We start from the raw sequence: 17,794 nt of genomic DNA on the forward strand, positions 1-17,794 counted from the left end.
ATTAAAAATAACTTTTATTACATTTCTTATTACAAAAGCAACACATATTATTCACAAATTTTAGCATGATCTTATTTATCCAGGAGGTAAACTTTTCTCCAGAGAAATGTATCTCTTGGTTTGTACTTATAATAAAAATCAATGAAAAAAAAAGTATGCAAAAGAAATCCACTGTGCCATCACACAGTTATTATCCTTTTACAGAAGACGGATACCTACATTCTGAAATTTTAATTTAAGGTAATACTATGGACTTTAAACTTAAATACTCAAAATACCTAAATTTCTACCAAACACAAATTACCTTACATTCTGATTAAATACATGCAGATATTAATATGGGGACTTAAAAATGCCTTACATGGGCTTCCCTGGTGGCGCAGTGGTTGGGAGTCTGCCTGCCGATGCAGGGGACACGGGTTCATGCCGCGGAGCGGCTGGGCCCGTGGGCCATGGCCTCTGGGCCTGCGCGTCCGGAGCCTGTGCTCCGCAACGGGAGAGGCCGCAGCAGTAAGAGGCCCGCGTACCGCAAAAAAAAAAAAAAAAAAAAAAACCTTACATGGATGAATAAATAACTAAATAAAAACATTTATCAGATCATCAAAAGACAGTGTATTTAGATGCAGAAAGAAACCTGCATCACAAGAACAAAATCATTACAGTACAACATGCTATGAGCAGCTAGATGAAAATTACCTGCTACAGAGCAGGGTCAGGAGACTTTCTAAAGGCAGCTTTGTGCACTTAAAATAAGCTCCTAGTTGGTTGCTGAACTGCCAGCAGCCCAGCACATCACATTAGGTAACAGGGTCCTGTATCATCCACAGTATACAAGAACCATTCGGGAAAATTGCATTGCATCTTCTTGCTACTCACCCTCTTGACCAGCAAGTGGGCATCTGAATGAAAAGGGGGAAAAAATTTAAAAAGCTAATAACTTACTATTCTTTTTTTTAAAAAAAAGATTTTGCTTGTAAGATATGGTATCCTTGGGAGCTTCCATGCCTTCCTTCAGGAGCAGTGACATATTAAAATCGCAAAAAAAAGGGACATATTTATACATTTGACAATCACTGATCTAAGGAATAATTACCTGGTTTATCTTTAAGGGAAACCACATGATTAATGCATTGAGGGCTTGGTGTCCCCCCATCCCATTCCCCCAAGGTTCTACATAAGAGACCAGTAGACCACAATAGTGACAATTAGCTAAGAGGAAGGGATTAGAAGACCAGATGCTCTTGAAGTCATAACCACAGCTTTCTTAGAGACCGTATCACGGTAGCAGACTCCACAGAAGGGCATGTCTCCCTGCACCTGTTCTGAAACCAAAAGAAGTCCTTGGGAGAGTTGATTCCAAAGGAAACTTCTTTTACTTCTTCATGTGATCCAAATGGCACCCTACTTTTCTCTCCAGCCCTCATTTCGAACCACGAGAGAGGATGATGTCAGCCCTCTTCAGCTGTGAGAGGCACACAGTATCAGGTAGAAAATACAGTAGCTACAAAAGAGAACTCAGAAGAAGGGTACATATTTTGTGGAGTCTTGTAGTCAGATCCTGCCCTCAAGGGGCCTGAAACAAGAAAAACTTCTCTAAACAAAAAGATTGCTACTAATGCTGCTCTTCCGTCACCGCAGAAGAGACGTTTTAGGGACTGAATTTCTCAGATACCCTCCATTCACCTGATGAATTTGTCTCGTTTCCAATGTGACAAAAAAGTGACCGCAAACCTATGTATATTGTACCCTAGCCTGCTCACTTGTAGTGGATGTAGAGACTAGCTCTTACAGCACAGAAATGGTTTGCTGGAGTTCAGCCCTCTCACTTGGAAACAATTAAATCTGAAGAGGTACATTTGCACATTAGGCAACGAAAGCCAGCTAGGGATACAGTCACAGGTCAGATGTTAAATGCCAAAATGGAACAGGATTGACCAACTTGGCCCAAACCTAGCAAAGAGATGATCAAAACGAAATTGGTTCAGGCTGTGAAATGTTTTGAGGCACAGGGAAGTCAAGTTTTTCAGTGTAACTGATATTCCCATTAGGCATGAGGGGAAGAAATGTGGTGCTGCTTTTTCAGGGCTCATTTGGGTGGCCCCGAATGTCCAATCCCCACTGAACTTCCTGTTCAAGCCCCTTTGGAGCTGACATGCCAAGTTTTTCAGTAGGCCAGTCTCCCGCAGAGGTCTGGCCTCAGCCTTCACATCATCAGGAGAGCAATGGGGGGGCGGCCGGAGAGGAGAGCCTATGCACAGCCAGCGAGGTCTCCGCCTAGGAGCCAGAGAGGAAGAGAAATAAAGCCATTACACCGCCGCCAAATGACTAACGGAGGAAGTTGAGCAGAACCCTCACCCACCCTTCCGGCGCTCCCCGCGGCTCACATCCCCCCATCCGCACACGTGCGTGAACACGTTGGTGGGCTAGCACACGCCCCTCTACCCTCGGGAGTCAGACAAACTCTAATGGCTTAGTCCTGAGCTTCCTTCCCTGAGGAACCGACCTTGTGACCATGTTGGACCAAGCACTCCTTTCAGACCTGGAGCTAAGCCACATATCCAAGATAGGAGGCGGAAGCAGTAGGCAGCCCCGTGGTAAAAGGAGAGTATTTAGGCTACATCAGCCAAAAGACCAGGCCAAAAAAATGATACTGCGGGCAGGGGCTACTTGGCTTCTGAGGAGGGTCCCTACCGCTGTAGTTATCCCGGTCCATCCTGAAATCAGTCATCAGAGCAGAAGTCAACTTCCTCCCATAAACTGGGATCCAACGTTTGAACTTGTGAGAAATTCTTCCCCCGAGAACAGTGTTTCTCAAATGTTAAATGTGTGTCGTCATCCAGTTAAAATGAATATTCTGATTCAGCAGGCCTGGGATGGGGCCCAAGAGCCTGCATGTCTAATGAGCTCCTGGTCCTTGTTAAGGTAACAAGGAATAAATAAGGCATGAGAATAGTGACACAATCCCACCCTTTTTTCCTATCCCCGAAGAAGTTAAATGCCATTCTACCCCACCAGCTGTCATCTCTTCAGAAACAGGAAGGTAATATTTTAGAAGGAAGAGTCCACTAAATTCTAAGAGATCGCCAAAGGTTTTTTTTTTTTTCCCACAATAAATAATGAGTTCCATGTTGCTAGTGCGAGTCAGAGCACAGTGTGGTCAAAGTTAATTTTTTCTTAATTCTTGTAGAGGCGCCAAAAAGTACACACGACTAAGTTCAGGTGCCTTCTATAATGTCCTTCCCACCTTCCCCAGAAGGTGGTGCAAGAGAGCCACGCCTCCACCAAGGACTCCAGTCACTCTGTGGACTGGCTTTTGCTGGTCTGACGCTCAAGTGCCAAGCAGCCTGAGGCAAAGTTTTGGGGGTGGGGAAGTGGTGGAGAACACAACCCAAAATACAAAACAAAAAACCCAGAAGCCTTCTGATAGATTCAAGTTACTCAACAATTTTATTTACCCATTCTACACACACACACACAAAAACACATTTCAAATACAGTTATACACCTTATGTGGATCTGAGTGCCATATTTTGACATCAATGTCACCAGATTAAATTAGAATGCTGCTAAGGATTAACATTCCTTCTTTCAACACAGCTTTGCCTAGGAAACATGCAGGATAGCGCTATTGCTTCGGTTCCCAACTCAGTCCATTCCATTTAACCCAGTGGTGCTCAGCCCACTCCCAATCCCTCCAAAGGGCACAGCTGGCAACAAGTCCTTTGCTTTTGCCACAGCGAAACTATCACCATTATCAGAATGAATTCATTTTGTTACTTCAACACAAGAAAAAAAAAATGGACACAAGCAATTCAGATACAAAAAACACTGAGTAGCTAAAAATTGGTCATGGATCCCCAGTGAAAGCCTTACTGAAAAGAATACTTTTGCCAAAATTTCCTTTGCATTTTTATTGATTATATTATAATTAAGAGGCAAATGGGTAGCGGACTAAAAACAGCAGCATTATCCAATGGAATGCTACAGCCCATAGCAGGGAAGCTGAGGACACAGAAAGTTCAGAAAGTGAAGTCCTGCCCAGAAATGGGGGAATGGATAGGATGACTTCAAGTAAAGGTAACAGTGTCAGGCTCTGAGCAGGCATTTCCTTAGCTGAGTTTACAAAATAACTTACAAGTGATGTTCAACCTTCATTTTCTACAAAATGATTAGAATGTGGCTGCTACTCTAAAAGAAATATCTGTTAAAAATCATAGCGTATAGAACTTCCCCCTAAAGAAAACATGTGGAGTGGTTACTTCCTTTCTTTGTAGGACATGTACAATAGACAGAGAATTGTCGTAACATGCATACAGTGTCAACTGGTACAATTAGAAAACAGTCAGACTTGTCAGCTTACAGATCTTAGTAGAGCCTGTTGGTTAGTCAGCATAGGGACCCTACCAGAATCTGTCAGGCAGCATGCGGACCCTACCACACTCTGTCAGGCAGTCAGCACATAGATAATTCTAGATACAGTGTTCTGGACATGATGAGTCTAAATTAAATTCCTGGACATACTTCTGATGTCTGTGTCACCTCGATCGGAAGTCAGAGATCAATCCTGCCAATGTTGCAACCTGATTCAAATTAAAATATTTAATTCCAATAAAATTATTTAATTCAAAGTAAAATATTTTAAAACACAAGTCAAAATGTATACCGGAAAACCTATGTAAAGTTATCAAATTTCTGGAAAACAAACACAACATGGCCTCTGGGCTTAACAAAGACAATGGAATGTGCATAAGACTAAACAACCCAGATAGAGTTCCCTCAATTATTAGGCACTTATTCCCCTTGTCCTTTGGCTACCCCAAGCATCAGTGAGTTTCTCTGGTACTCAGACCTTCTACTCACAGATACACCATAAGATGGATTTATTTCCAAACAGCCGTATCATGTTTCTTCAAAATGCCAGTGTCTCTGAAGATCAAATGTGGGTTGCAAAGAGGAACACCCAGATCATCACAGGAAACACTCAACCGTTCAGTCTAGGATACAAATATCTTGCACTCCTAAACCTAACTTCTTGGGAGGTAGTGGGTGGGTGGGGGATGGACAAAAAAACAAAAACCAGAGATAAGGATATGGGGTAGACCCCTGGCACAATGCGTGTTTTTAATAGATTTTCTTATTCTACTTTCCAACTGAATGCAAAACAATCTCCTTACCAAAACAAAAGCAAAAACAATACAGATAATAAATAAGAGCTAAATTCCAATTTAAGGATTAAGATATAGGAAGAGAAGCTAGTTGTCTATATCTGCTTTAGATTCCTCTTCACATCTGTCACGCAATTCCTCATTTAGTTTTAAAGCAGGGAAAAGATAATCAGTGATTATCAAAGATAATACAGTGATTGTTTTCCTTTCCTAATTTTCTACCAGTAGATTAAATGCTAAAGCCTTCACCTATTTCTCCCATAACACAGCTGAAAGCCTCAGCAAAAGGTACTCGGGAGTTCATCCTTCCTTACTAGCATTCGTGATAAACACATAATCAGAGTAACGTGTATATACTACCAACACACACTCAAATAAGAAGGGGAGAGGAGGACAGGAAAGAAAAGATAGGGAACAGGAATTCTCTAAAAGGTAGATTAAGAGCTCTCTTCTATTCTATGCTCTCCTGGCTCCTTTCTGCTGAAACTTCTCTGGAGGGACCTTGCTCTAAAAACCAAACAACGCTGAAATCCTTGCTGTTGTCAAGTTCTAATTTCTCATGTCCAATCTGAGAATTATAAGACCACCTCACTCCTCTTCTTGGGGAAGCAAACTAACACATGGGGAGAATGGCAAAATATCGGCAGGCTGAGAACCCAAATGAACATCCCAGTGCCCTGTGTCTAATGCAGGGGTTTATAACAAGGTAAAACAATGCTAGTTTGCTAGAGAATTCTCTTCTCGCTAGGAGTACGCACAGCCCAAAGCCAAATCTTGGATCAAAATGCTCCTTCTCATAAATTAGTTCTGAGTCACTCTCACCTCACAGCAAGAGAAAAGACTGAATGCCCATTTGGGCTAAAGATGCCACCAGCCAAGCAAAGCTAGACAAGACAACCTTGTAAAAGTGCCACACACACACCTCCTAGACCACGTCATTCTGGGGGACATTCCCACCTCCCAACCCTTTTAGTCTCATACATGTAGGACAAGAAAGAAGTCAGAAGGAATCTCTACTCCACTTCGACGTCCACATTTACAGACTCAACGTGTTGCTCTTTCACAAATGTTCATTTATTATAAATTATATGCTCTTTCTCTAAAATAACTTTTTCAGGGCAAGGACCTTTTCTGCTGCTTTGGTGTCTCCTTCTCCCACCACCACTCCACCCAGCCCAAAGCCCCACAAACATGGACACTAGGTACACATTATATAATGGCTAAACAGGAATAGGAAGTTACCTTATGTCTGGAAGGCAATTTAGAGCAGCATCTAGGCAAATGGCCTTTGAGATTGGCTGTGATGTCCTACTCAGGATGTAGGAATAAAGGACTCAAGGTCACAAGCCAGCTGCCTGTGATGATAACCTTTATCATCCCACAAGTTTTATCTCAGTACCTCTCTCCAGGGTGCTTAAAATTCTCAGCTATTATCATAGGACATTTATACGACATAGTGATTTGTTCCACATCACCCTGCAATGTAAAGTGTTAAAGCCGGAACAGGCTGCTGCCTGAAGTAACAATGAGGGGGTAACTTCATTCAATACTGTGATATGCTCACACATCTAACTCCAGGAAACTGTCCTTTCAAAACCATGAGGAATTCAGAATTCCCAGGTTGACGCTTAGTCCAGGGAACTACTGTTTCTCCACCCAACAACACAAAATAGAGTTCTAACCTGGAGTATGATTCAGAATCATCAGAGAAGCTATTTAAACACATGCATGCCCAGACCCTAATCCCAGAGACTGAGTCAGAATTAAGCCTAGAGTGGACACAGGCATGTGCATGTTTCAAAAGTTCTATAGGGGATTCTAATGAAGATTCTTAGATGAGAAGCACAACAAAAGGCCTCCTATTACCAAACAGAAACATCCCTGTAAATAGCTAACTTGCTCTCACTGGTCACCTCTAAGAGACAGATTGATAACTTTAAGGTACGGAGTCCTCTCTCTCTTTTAAAAATCTCATGAGAACTCTAGACTTGCCTCTCAGAAAAATGCACATACGTATATTCATGTATTTTGTATACAAAATTGGGGGAGGTATAACATCGTGGGCCACCAAGGGGCTAAGAATCCCTACTCTAAACATAACCTTGCAGAAAAAAATAAAATGACACAAGTAAATGTGTAAACAGTCAACAGCTAGACCCCACAGGATTCTAAGACTACTCTAGACACCAAGATGATATAAATTAATACCCTAGTGAGGGAGATTTAATTTATCACCAGGCTTTCCCAATATCTGGGGGAAAAAACTGCTCACGCAGAACATGTTTTGACTTAAAAAGGAGAATGTGTTGAGAATTACTAGAATGTGTTGAAAATTACTAGTTCACTAGCAGCTCTAGTGAACTCTTCTCTGCCTTTCCCTTGAGCAATTCAAACCTCAGTGGTGACTCCTAAATCTCACTCTGTCCTTCTCAACAGTCCTGGAGGTCACCGGCTTTGGCAGGAAAGTTCCTGTAGTTGGCAAAGAAGCCAGGAACCAATGGAGAAAATGTATGACACTCCTCCAAGAGCCCTGTAAGAGCTAGAGGCCAGCCTACTCTCCTAAACCCTACCCCTCTGCAGCCCAGAGACCTCACACCTCTGCAGCCCAGAGACCTATGTCTGAAAAATACAAACCAAGGTATTTCACACAGGCTGAAAGCCAGCTTCCCCCAGGGTACTGAAGACTTGAGGATTGTTTCTCAGGAAAGGAGGCAAGAACTCTCATCCTATGTCTACCTGCAGTCTCTAGAACATCTGTGGATGTTCTGTAGCCTGGGCTGACCCTTGTAGGACCTGGCTTGAGAGGAAGGGAGAAGGGAAAAGAAAGGCTCCCCCAGTCCAGATCCATCTAGGCCCACTGCAGAGAATGTCAATGGAGGGCAGACTTCTCTCCCACCCACTGCCCCTTCCCTCCTAGACAGACACACAACAATGCCATGCATCACACTGGGCAATCCAAAGGGGACACGAGAGGGGGGAAGAAAGCAGGCAGGTCAGGACTGTGAGTAAAGCACACCTGGAAGAGACAAAGGTGGAGGGCAAATGGGCTTCTGTGTCCCCCTCCACCCTGCCCCCACTTTACCAACACAAGGACATTAGTGAGTTTAGACACTGTGGATGGACAAGAACCACGGCGTGCTCAGGCTCAGCCCCAGCTCTGCCAATCACCCCAGGAGACTGGATCCCTTTTTCTCCTCCTCCAGACCCCCCCCAACCGAGGACCTGTCCTAAAACACCCAACTCGCCAGCTTGCCCCTGGGCGGGGAGATGTCTCACACCGTACACTAGCTAGGGTTGGTCTGGAAACACGGGACCTCACATTCTCTGCTAAGATCCACAGTGTGGGGCTGGTGGGGGTGGGGGTGGGGGGGTGGGAGCTGGAAGTTAAATGACTCCTTGGTGATTAGTGACAAGGGCAGGAGGCCAGGATGGGAGGGAGACACACGGTTACACCACCGGAATGCTGACTTGGGTCTTCGGCTGGTCGGCCCCTTCTTGCATGTCCAGGGCACGGAGAGGGCTGAGGGGCTCGAGGGGCCGGCTCCCAACACTGTAATTTCTTGGACGCCTTACTGTATTCGAACTGGACAGAGGCGTAAAGCTGTTCCTTCTCATCCTTACAGGGGTTTGGTTCTTGGGGAAGTTGTTCTGATTGGAAACGAGGGACACCACACAAATGAAAGCCAAGCCAAAAGCTCACTCTTAAACCACAGCAGCCTCCTGCGGACGGGGTCTCTCCTAAGACATGGGCCGCGGCCTGGTCCCCCAGCCCCGGGAGACTAAGGGTTGTGGGGGTAGAAGCTCCTTGAGCACCATACTTCAAAGCAGGAAAGAGGCTCAAAGAAAGGAAGGGGGTTATTTAAGATCACACACAGATTACCAGGACAGACCTAGGAACAGACCTATACCTCCTGACCCCGCCTTACAGGCACCTCTGGATCCTGCTTTCTAAAGGGAGTGCTTTCTGGGGGGAAAATCTGCATTTCACTTCTGCCAAACACTTTCCATAGTTCATTGGATTTCCAAGAGCCAATCCGCAAGGTTAAGACTCAGGAAAGAGATACTGATTTTAAAAAATAGTAATTCCAACATCTCTTCTTTTTGGAAGTGAGCAGACTACATGGGACATGAGTTCTGGATCGGTTTTCCTTTTGTACGTAAAAGAAACCCAGTCTCTCGATGTCAAAGGTTCAAAGACTCGAAGCGGTGGGGAACCAGCATGTCATCCGTGGGGAAATACTTACAGTTGGCTTGTCACGGTGAGTGTTCACAGCCTCCACATTAAGTTTAATTGTTTCCACTTTGCAGCCTGAGAAAACAGAGGAAAGTGGAGAGGGCTTCAGGAAAAAAGCTCAAAGAAAAATTCCTTAGTTTCAGTATGGTAATAAAAGAACATATATTTTCCCCAATACATACATACATCCCTTTAAAAATGGAAGGCACTGATGGAACTTCCCTGCTAGATACAGGTGAGGAAGTTGAACTTCTAGGCAAACTTCAGAGAAAATTCAAAACTCCTGACCTTCCTCTATCCCCACCTCCTGCCCAGCTCCTAGGCTCATAGTTACCGTAGGCTACGGGAGTAAGTTTGAAGATGGTATGCAGAGGGCACCTCAGGTACGGCAGCTCATCTGAAAGCAGAAAGACCAGGTGGAGGAAGTCTCAGTATTATGAAGCAAGGTCAAGTTAGTGGAAGAGAGCATCTGAGGCGCTCCTGAGTTTTCTTTACCCTGACCTGGAGTTAGACATCTCCTCCTCTAAACCCCCAGACAATTATCAACACAGCCTCCAAGGAAGCCACCCCAGCTACTGAGTGGCTAAGAAAGGAAAAAAGCCCACTTTAGATCTTTCCCTGTAGGCAAAGCAAGAGGAAGTGCTGCAGCCAGGGCCCCACACAAGGGAAGACTGGGGCACCGTGGGTACCCCAAAGGTCAACCTGCAGGCTTCCCAGCAGCTCAGGTAGATCAGGAAGGGAAGGGAGGGGAGTATCAGAGAAGACAGCAGCACTTCCTTATTGCTCTCCCCAGAAACCGTCTACCCTGAATCCAAAGGATGAAGATGCTTCTAAGATAACACCCTCCTAGTAGCCCAAGTAACAAGCCGGGAATGTTCAACCACTTTTCTAATGCTGCCAGGAGTGTTAGCGCAGTGCTGCCCCTTTAGCCAGGCAGGACCAAGAGCTAAAGCAGCAGTTGCTCTCCACTGGGGGTTTTTGTATCAGCAGAGTAAATTCAGCAAGTAGTTGGCCCAGTGGCTGCTGGGAGCCCCACACTGCTGCCTGAAGAATGTACTCTGATTTGAGTGGAAGAGTGGGAGGTCTCGTTGCCAGGGATCCTGGTGCCACCCCAAGTCCAGCCCCCTCCCTGTGGATGTGTGCCCGGCCCTTCCCTCCAATGGCACCTGCACCCTTGTCCAAGAAGTAGGCCAGGAGGCAGCGCATGACAGCCTGGTGGGAGATGACGAGGACGTTGCCCTGACGCTCCAGCTCCATGATGACAGGCTCCAGCCGCTGCACCAGGTCCTGGTACGACTGTGGGGGAAGTGGGGTGGGCTGGGAGGAGGCGCAAGCTGGCAGCCAAGTCGGTGGCTGTGTCCAGAGTTAAGAGGCCGCTTCTCCTTTCTCCCCAGCTGGCTTTCCTCCTGGAGGTTTGGCGCCTTCGTGTCGCCTGCTAACCACCCCCAGCCCTGGTACCTCTTGAGAATATCCAGACTTTTCAAGAGCAATGTTCAGACCGAGAAAATTGCAGGTCAAGAAGAGAAAATCTGAACGCAGCCTGTGGGGTTCTTTTTCTCTCGACAGAATAGGCAAGAGTGCAAGGCAACAAAGGCTCCTAGGGATTTCCTAGAGCCCTGTTGTTTTATTTACCTTTGCCTCACCCCCCAGACTACGAAGCCACTTGGGCCAGCAAGCAGCCTTAAACACCACAGATGAGAGGAAAATCATTCATATCCCATACATTTACTTGGGGCCTATACCTGCTTGGGTGGGGCTGGAATGAAACGAAAAGAAGTTACAAAAGACCACGTGGATTCTAACATATACTCAGCAACAGAGGCTATCTTGTTACCCTTTCTCTGGAGATCTTAACAAATAAATGAGGCATTGGACTGCCGACTGCCAGAGCTGAATTAAACACAGCAGGCCCCAAAGGTAGGAAGAGAAACTAAATGATGCCTTAAGTACTCTTTCTCGGTCCCCAAACTCACATTCAATCCTTCCCCAAAATTCAAGCTAAGCCCCTAGCAAAAGGTGGGGCAGTCACCCCTCGTGAGGGAAATCTCACCTCCCCTCCAGGATATCGATACAGGTATTTCTCTTCATCTCGAAGCGCAAACTCGTCTGGGTACCGCTCCTTAATCTCCGCATAAGTCATCTCCTCGCACACGCCCTGCAGGAGCCACACGGCTGGAAGAGGCGAACTGGACCCACACAGCCCCCCAAATGAAAAGGCGCCCGTGAAGAATATTAGGCATTCGTGCCAGGCACTGGGCTGGCTCCCTTCACGCACTGCAACTGACCGACTAGCAGGGTGAGGGGCCACTGGGAGAGGAGGCCGCCTCTCTAGCTTAAGCTGCCGCTTTCTCCTACTGCTGTGGGGAACTTAGAGGTCAAGAAAAGTCAGCAGGATAAAAGGAACAGGAAGCAGGGAAGGAGGGGAAACTGAAGGCACTAAAGAATTCTTGTAGAAGACATAAAAGGGTACAGAGGAAGGAAAGAAAAAGTGCCTACTTTTGCACTCAAGAACACAGAAAGCCAAGAACAAATTGGAAAGGACTTTTCCAGAACAGCTGACCAGGTGGCCTAAGGAGAAATTAAAGAAGTGAGTTGTCAGCTACTTCTTTTTCCTAGGAGGAAAATATATGAAGGGTCCAAATGGAGCTTCACCCTCTCCAGGTGCCAGGGGCTAGGTCAAAATTTGGTTCAGGTCCCATCACTGGCACAGGTGTGTCAAGCAGGCAGGAAGCCCTGATTGGGGGTGCATTGTTCCCACTTATTCCCTAAACTGGCCATAGATTCAGCTTCCTCAAAGTCTCTACTTGGTGTTTCTAGTTTTCTAGATGAACAGCCCACATGGTGACTTCTGAGAGCTCCTGCCTGAATAGGAGACCCTTACAGGCTTTTTAGCCATCAGACCTTCCTACTCACAGCATCAATCTCATTCAGAATCTTCCACTGCTCATAGGTCACCCCCAGAGATTCAGCGGTCTGGATAGTCCTCTTCAACTGACTTGTCCACACTTTGAGGTCTGCTATCTCCTGTTCCTCCAGAAACTTCCTTAGAGCCTGGGCAAACTGGGGTGTGAAATAAAAATTTTAAAAGAACACACACACACAGGGAATTCCCTGGCGGTCAGTGGTTAGGCCTCCACACCTCCACTGCAGAGGACGCGGGTTCCATCCCTGGTCAGGGGAACTAAGATCCTGCAAGCCGCGCATGGCACGGCCAAAAAAAAAGAAAGGAAGGAAGGAAATACAGACACAGACACACACACACACACACACACACACACACACACACACACAGAGGACTGTTAACTCAGCCTGAAAAGGACAATGTGTATGACCCCAGTCAAACTCTGAAAGGTGCTACATAGTTATAATAAACCCAAGAGGAAATGAACTTTAACCAGAGCATCCTGTACTGTGCTGAGCATACAAGTTGAGCTCAATAAATATGGGACAGCTGAATGATCACAGCAGAAATGGTTCCGAGTTACGCACCCTTCAATACACAGCTAGAACCAGTGAATAAGAAAACGTCTCTTTACTTGCTTGACTATCTGAAACCACAGCCTAAACTCCAATAGGATTCAGTAAGAAGTAAGGGGATCAAAGAGATGACATCCACCATGCCCTTCTAACTCTAAGCCTGGGAAATCCAGCCTGCTGGCTAACTACTCACCTGTTTTCCCCGCACGGAGAGGCCTGAGTCACCCCCAATCTTTCCCAAGAGATTGAACTCGCTCTCTCCGTGCCGGCAAAGGTAAATGGTGCGAGGATGGACATGGATATTCATGAGGTAGTAGACGATCTTGCTCTGGATGTAGTCCTGGACTTTGTTCACTAGAAATCGCTGGCCCACGTTTATCACCTTGATGAAAGAAAGATCCCTGGGACAGAGCAGGGAAAAAAAAAAAAAAAGTCCCCTGGGTATGAAAATCTGAGGATAACAGGAGGAGGGGAAAGGATCTGTATAGTTACTTGCAGGCTCCCAGCAGCTCTTCTGCCTCTCCTGCCACACCCCGACCCAAATGTAAGGAATCAAATGGAAAGAGATGGATGGCTCCGCAGAACAAAGATGCAGTAAACTTTCCTGAACTTCTCATCAGGCAGTACCATTTCCTTAGTGCCTACACTGTGCCAGGCACTGTAGCTAAGTTAGATAAACAGAATTCAGGCTTCCCCTCAGGGGCTAGACTAGATGGATGACCTGAAGATTTTGCTAACCCTGAAGTTTGTTGAGAAGCACAGCGCCCACCTGAGGCGGTCAAGACGGAGTCAGAGTGTGGCATCTACCAGCGGGGAGGGGCGAGGAGGGGGGTGCAGAACCATAGACAGAGATCTCTGTGCGTTCCCCCCCATCTACATAAATCAAGTTTCTCTCAAAGGCACTCACATAGACTGTTTGCTTTGTGGCCATCATGGAATTATTCTCACTATAAAAATAATAAGTGTTTATTCCAAAAAAAATTTTTTTAAGAAAGAATGATGCAAATAAAAATTACCCATAGCCTACCACCAGAGGTAACATCTACACACACACACACACACACACACACACACACACACACACACACACATATTCTTCTAGAATATTTTTCTATGTAGGACTTTGGGCTAACTGAGGAATATACTATTATGCCGTATCTAGGGCAGTGGTTTTCAACTTCTGTATTGAGAAACACCTGCAAACACTAACATTGTGGGCAACATACTCGAAGGAACTGAAAGACTCGAAAGATGAAGCAGACCACTGAAGCAATTTAACAGTGGCTATGCACACTGGCTTGCCATCTGCTTGGCTTCAGGGCTGTATTCTTATCTGACTAGAGCTGTACTGACTGCATGCTTTTTCAAAGGCCACCTTCTCACGGGTCTCCCTGTGCACATGTCATTCTTCAACATGGACTTGGCATCTTGCTACAGCTCTTTTCGCCCACACACGTCAAGTTAACCTGTGTTCTATGCCACACTGCTGATAGGCACTGCCATAGTAAGTAATATATAAAAACCACTTGAATATATATATTTATATATGCATACACAAGTACAATATATTGTTTTATGCAAAATAAATTTACATATTATGTTATTTTACATATGGAATATATGCACATATATTCATATGTATTACTATATATTTTTATACATATATATATATATATATATATATATATAGACACCTATACACACACAATAAACTTTAAAAATTGATCAAAAACTGATGACACACCTCTAAGAGGTGTCCTACAATACCCTAATTCAAAACTACTGATCTAGAGCAGTGGTTCTCAACAGGGGGTGATTTTGCTTCCCAGGGGACATTTGGCAAAGTCTGGAAACCTTTTTGGTTGTCACAGCTTGGGAGTGCTACTGGTATCTAGTGGGCGCAGGTCAGGGATCCTGCTAAAGACAGCTACAGCACAAGACAGCCCCACAGCACAGAATTATCCAGTTCAAAATGTCAATCATGCTAAGGTTGAGAAATCACGCCCTAGAGGACAGACCAGAAGAACTCAGGATAAAAAACACTCCAGTGTTCAGGTATAAGATTCAATCTGCCTAGAGGCCACAAATCCATACCTTGTTTCCCTGGAATGATGTAAACAGAGGTCTGGATGGTCAGAGGGAAGTCTAGGGACAAGGGGAGAAAGGCTCTTTTCTCAAATGAGACCCCTGCCTCAGGCCCTTCAAACCTTGGCCTTAAACCTTACTTGTCATAGTTGTCTGGGTCAAGGGGTTGATAGGTGACTTTGTAGCACTCAATTCTCTTTAGGAAGTCCTCCATCACATTCTCCCTGTTCCTTTCAGGGTAGTCAGGGCTCGACACCTTTACCTCCTGGAATCACAGGGAGAGCAGGGCCTAGTCAGAGGTCTGCCCTTAACAGCCCTCCTGCCAACAGCCACTGCTAAATAAAGAAAAGGAAGGCCATAGAAGTGGCCTTTCACTGGAGCACTGGCAATCCCCATTCACTGAGCACCCCCTCCCCGTCCTGTGACCCTGGCAACCAAGAAGGGAAAGACAACTGGGGAGTCATGTGCCTGCCCTTGGCTGAAGGACAGAGGCAGTCACGCAGCTGAAGCAGTTCTTGGGCCCCAATCCTTTTATGTACCTTCCTGGGAAAACAGAATGGGATCCAATTTCTCCCCAAGGGCGATTAGAATAGGGTGCTTGATCTGATACACTGCTGACTCAGACCAGACACCTCTTCAGCAAGTTCCCACACTGCTGGGAGAGCACCACCATGACACAGTGCATGGATATCCACTCAGCACAGCACAGCACAACCATCAAATGGGCACTGGCATAAAGCTGTGACCACACACAGCACGAGGTGCCCAGTGCATAGAATGCTGACCTCAATATTAGACAATCGGTGGGCAGATGACCTTCCTGTAAGGTGGCCCTGACAGATAATAAAGAGTCTGATCTATTCTAAGAACATACCTGGGTCTCAACGTCTAGCTAATACCCAGAACACAGGGCCAGGGCTACTACAGTTTAAGTTTGGCCTCTGTTCAACAGCTAATTCTTACTTTCTTCCTCAAAGCCTCTTTCTTTTCCCAAGGGAAGAGTGTGGAAGTACAAAACGGTGTTCTGGCAGATCAAAGAGATCACCCTGTGTTGTTAAACATGTCTATTTCTCTCTTTCATTACCGGGTTGACTCCCCACACCACCCCCACCAACACACACACACAAGGCATAAAGAGGTGGTGGTGTGAGGATATGTCACCTACCAGGATGTTGGCAGCAATGACATCGGGATCATCGCAGACAGATTCCACAAAGAACACCTGGCCAGGGAGAGAAGGCAGTGATCAATGAGTCAGTAATGGCCAGGCTGTTAATTAAGAGCACACGCTCATATCTGCTCCACCGCAGCCAACACATCCCCTGGGATTTTCTTTCATGAAAGTGGCCTTCAAGGCCTCTTCATTTAAAAATAGCTCTTACCACGTCCCCAGGGCCTCATACATACAAGCTAAGGAGCTGAGAAAGGACCTGAAAGAAAACACTCAAGGACTGGCGGTGACTCACCAAGATGAGAGAATCAGATGTCCAATCCTGTCCTCACCCACCAGAATCAAACAGATCTGCGTGTCCCCCCAACTCCCCACCTCCACTCACCCCTCCTCCTCCAGCTTGGAGGCAGATTCTACCTTGAAGGAATTCTCCTCGGCAAAGTTCAGAATCAAGGCCCTCCTCTCTCGAGTGGTATTGGTAGCATCAAACACCTGGGAAGAGAGCCCACAAGACAGATGAACGGGGACCGAGAAATGAAATCCCACCAAGGCGGACCCAAGGTGGGGCGGTGCAGCCAGGCTGCTGAAAGGGGGGAGACGGGGAGGAGGCAGGTGAGGCTTACCGCAATCTGCCCACTGTCCTCCGTGAGATACGCCTTCACATCCTCCAGTGCCACCAGAGCACACTGTCTGCCGAGAGAGCAGAGGAATCAGCCAGAGGACTGGGCCGGGGCCAAGCTTAGGCACAGCCAGAGACATGAACAGCCGGGGTGCCACAGGGATCACACCCCTTCCTGTTCAGTTTCCCCACTGATCAAAAATTTTCCCTAATTAGACCTTTCAGCTTGCCCCTTGAGATTTTTCTACCATCCTATGTCTTTCCTCTTCCCCTGTCCCATGCACGTGTCTTACCCCTCTGGAGGCTTAGCCTACAAGCACACACGCAACTTTCTGAGCCCTGTTCTACCCACCCAAGCCCATGGCGAGCTGCCCAGCAGATAACTTCCACTTAAAATCCCCACAAGATATTTACTGAAAGGGAAACCAAGCCCCATCACATCCAATCTCATGACGGCCAAGAAAGAGCTGGCCTGGCAGTCAGGCCTAGAAGACTCACTTGCGTATCTTCATGGCCTCCTCGTTGTCATGCCGGAAGAAGTCATAGGATTTATAGGACTTGACCGCTTGACGCCGATACACCCCAAGATTAAACACTGCAGAAGACACCCATACCCTCCAGCAGTGAAACAATACGATGTCCCAAAGGGGACTTCTTGGTCTAATGTCAGAGTGGCCAAGGGGATGAAAAAAGCACCATGGTATGTTGGAAACAACACCAGATTAAGAATCAGGTTAAGTTCAAGTTCTGACTTACTAGAATTTGGACAAGTCTTAAATTGTCTGACTTTCAATTTCCTCAGCCATTTTGGCTATTCCACATGGATACTGCTAGATAACGTAGATGTAAGGGATTTGGAAATGTAAAGCTCTATACTCATTTAATTCTTAATACTCCTATCAAAGGCATTGCCCCCAAACTAGGCCAATTCAGCCAGGCCAGGAGGAACAAGTATATGGACAGGGAATAAATCCAGTAAACCAGGAAGCAACCACTACTGCTGCCAAGAGAACCCTGTATCCTTGATGCCAGGGAGAATAAGT

General features: G+C 46.0%; 1 protein-coding gene across 12 annotated transcripts in view; it reads right to left on the bottom strand.

Annotated features, from left to right (window-relative positions):
- Nucleotides 1-17,794, bottom strand: part of PFKFB2 (6-phosphofructo-2-kinase/fructose-2,6-biphosphatase 2) — a 25,829-nt gene continuing 8,035 nt past the window's right edge. For 6 of the 12 annotated variants that reach the window (XM_059995617.1, XM_059995611.1, XM_059995624.1 and 3 more), the window contains 12 exons: nucleotides 17,250-17,346; nucleotides 16,756-16,822; nucleotides 16,550-16,624; nucleotides 16,127-16,183; nucleotides 15,102-15,226; nucleotides 13,070-13,277; nucleotides 12,313-12,459; nucleotides 11,450-11,554; nucleotides 10,566-10,695; nucleotides 9,734-9,796; nucleotides 9,410-9,474; nucleotides 3,429-8,813 (listed from right to left, as the gene is read on the bottom strand). In XM_059995617.1, coding sequence (XP_059851600.1) covers nucleotides 8,613-8,813; nucleotides 9,410-9,474; nucleotides 9,734-9,796; nucleotides 10,566-10,695; nucleotides 11,450-11,554; nucleotides 12,313-12,459; nucleotides 13,070-13,277; nucleotides 15,102-15,226; nucleotides 16,127-16,183; nucleotides 16,550-16,624; nucleotides 16,756-16,822; nucleotides 17,250-17,346 — 1,340 coding nt within the window. In that variant the 3' untranslated portion in view covers nucleotides 3,429-8,612. Of the gene's footprint in view, nucleotides 2,275-3,428; nucleotides 8,814-9,409; nucleotides 9,475-9,733; nucleotides 9,797-10,565; nucleotides 10,696-11,449; nucleotides 11,555-12,312; nucleotides 12,460-13,069; nucleotides 13,278-15,101; nucleotides 15,227-16,126; nucleotides 16,184-16,549; nucleotides 16,625-16,755; nucleotides 16,823-17,249; nucleotides 17,412-17,794 lie in introns of those variants that run through there. The other 6 variants (XM_059995645.1, XM_059995639.1, XM_059995683.1 and 3 more) reach the window with 3 other exon arrangements.

This window comes from Delphinus delphis, chromosome 1 (genome assembly GCF_949987515.2).
Source record: "Delphinus delphis chromosome 1, mDelDel1.2, whole genome shotgun sequence".
In the NCBI taxonomy this organism is placed as follows: domain Eukaryota; kingdom Metazoa; phylum Chordata; class Mammalia; order Artiodactyla; family Delphinidae; genus Delphinus; species Delphinus delphis.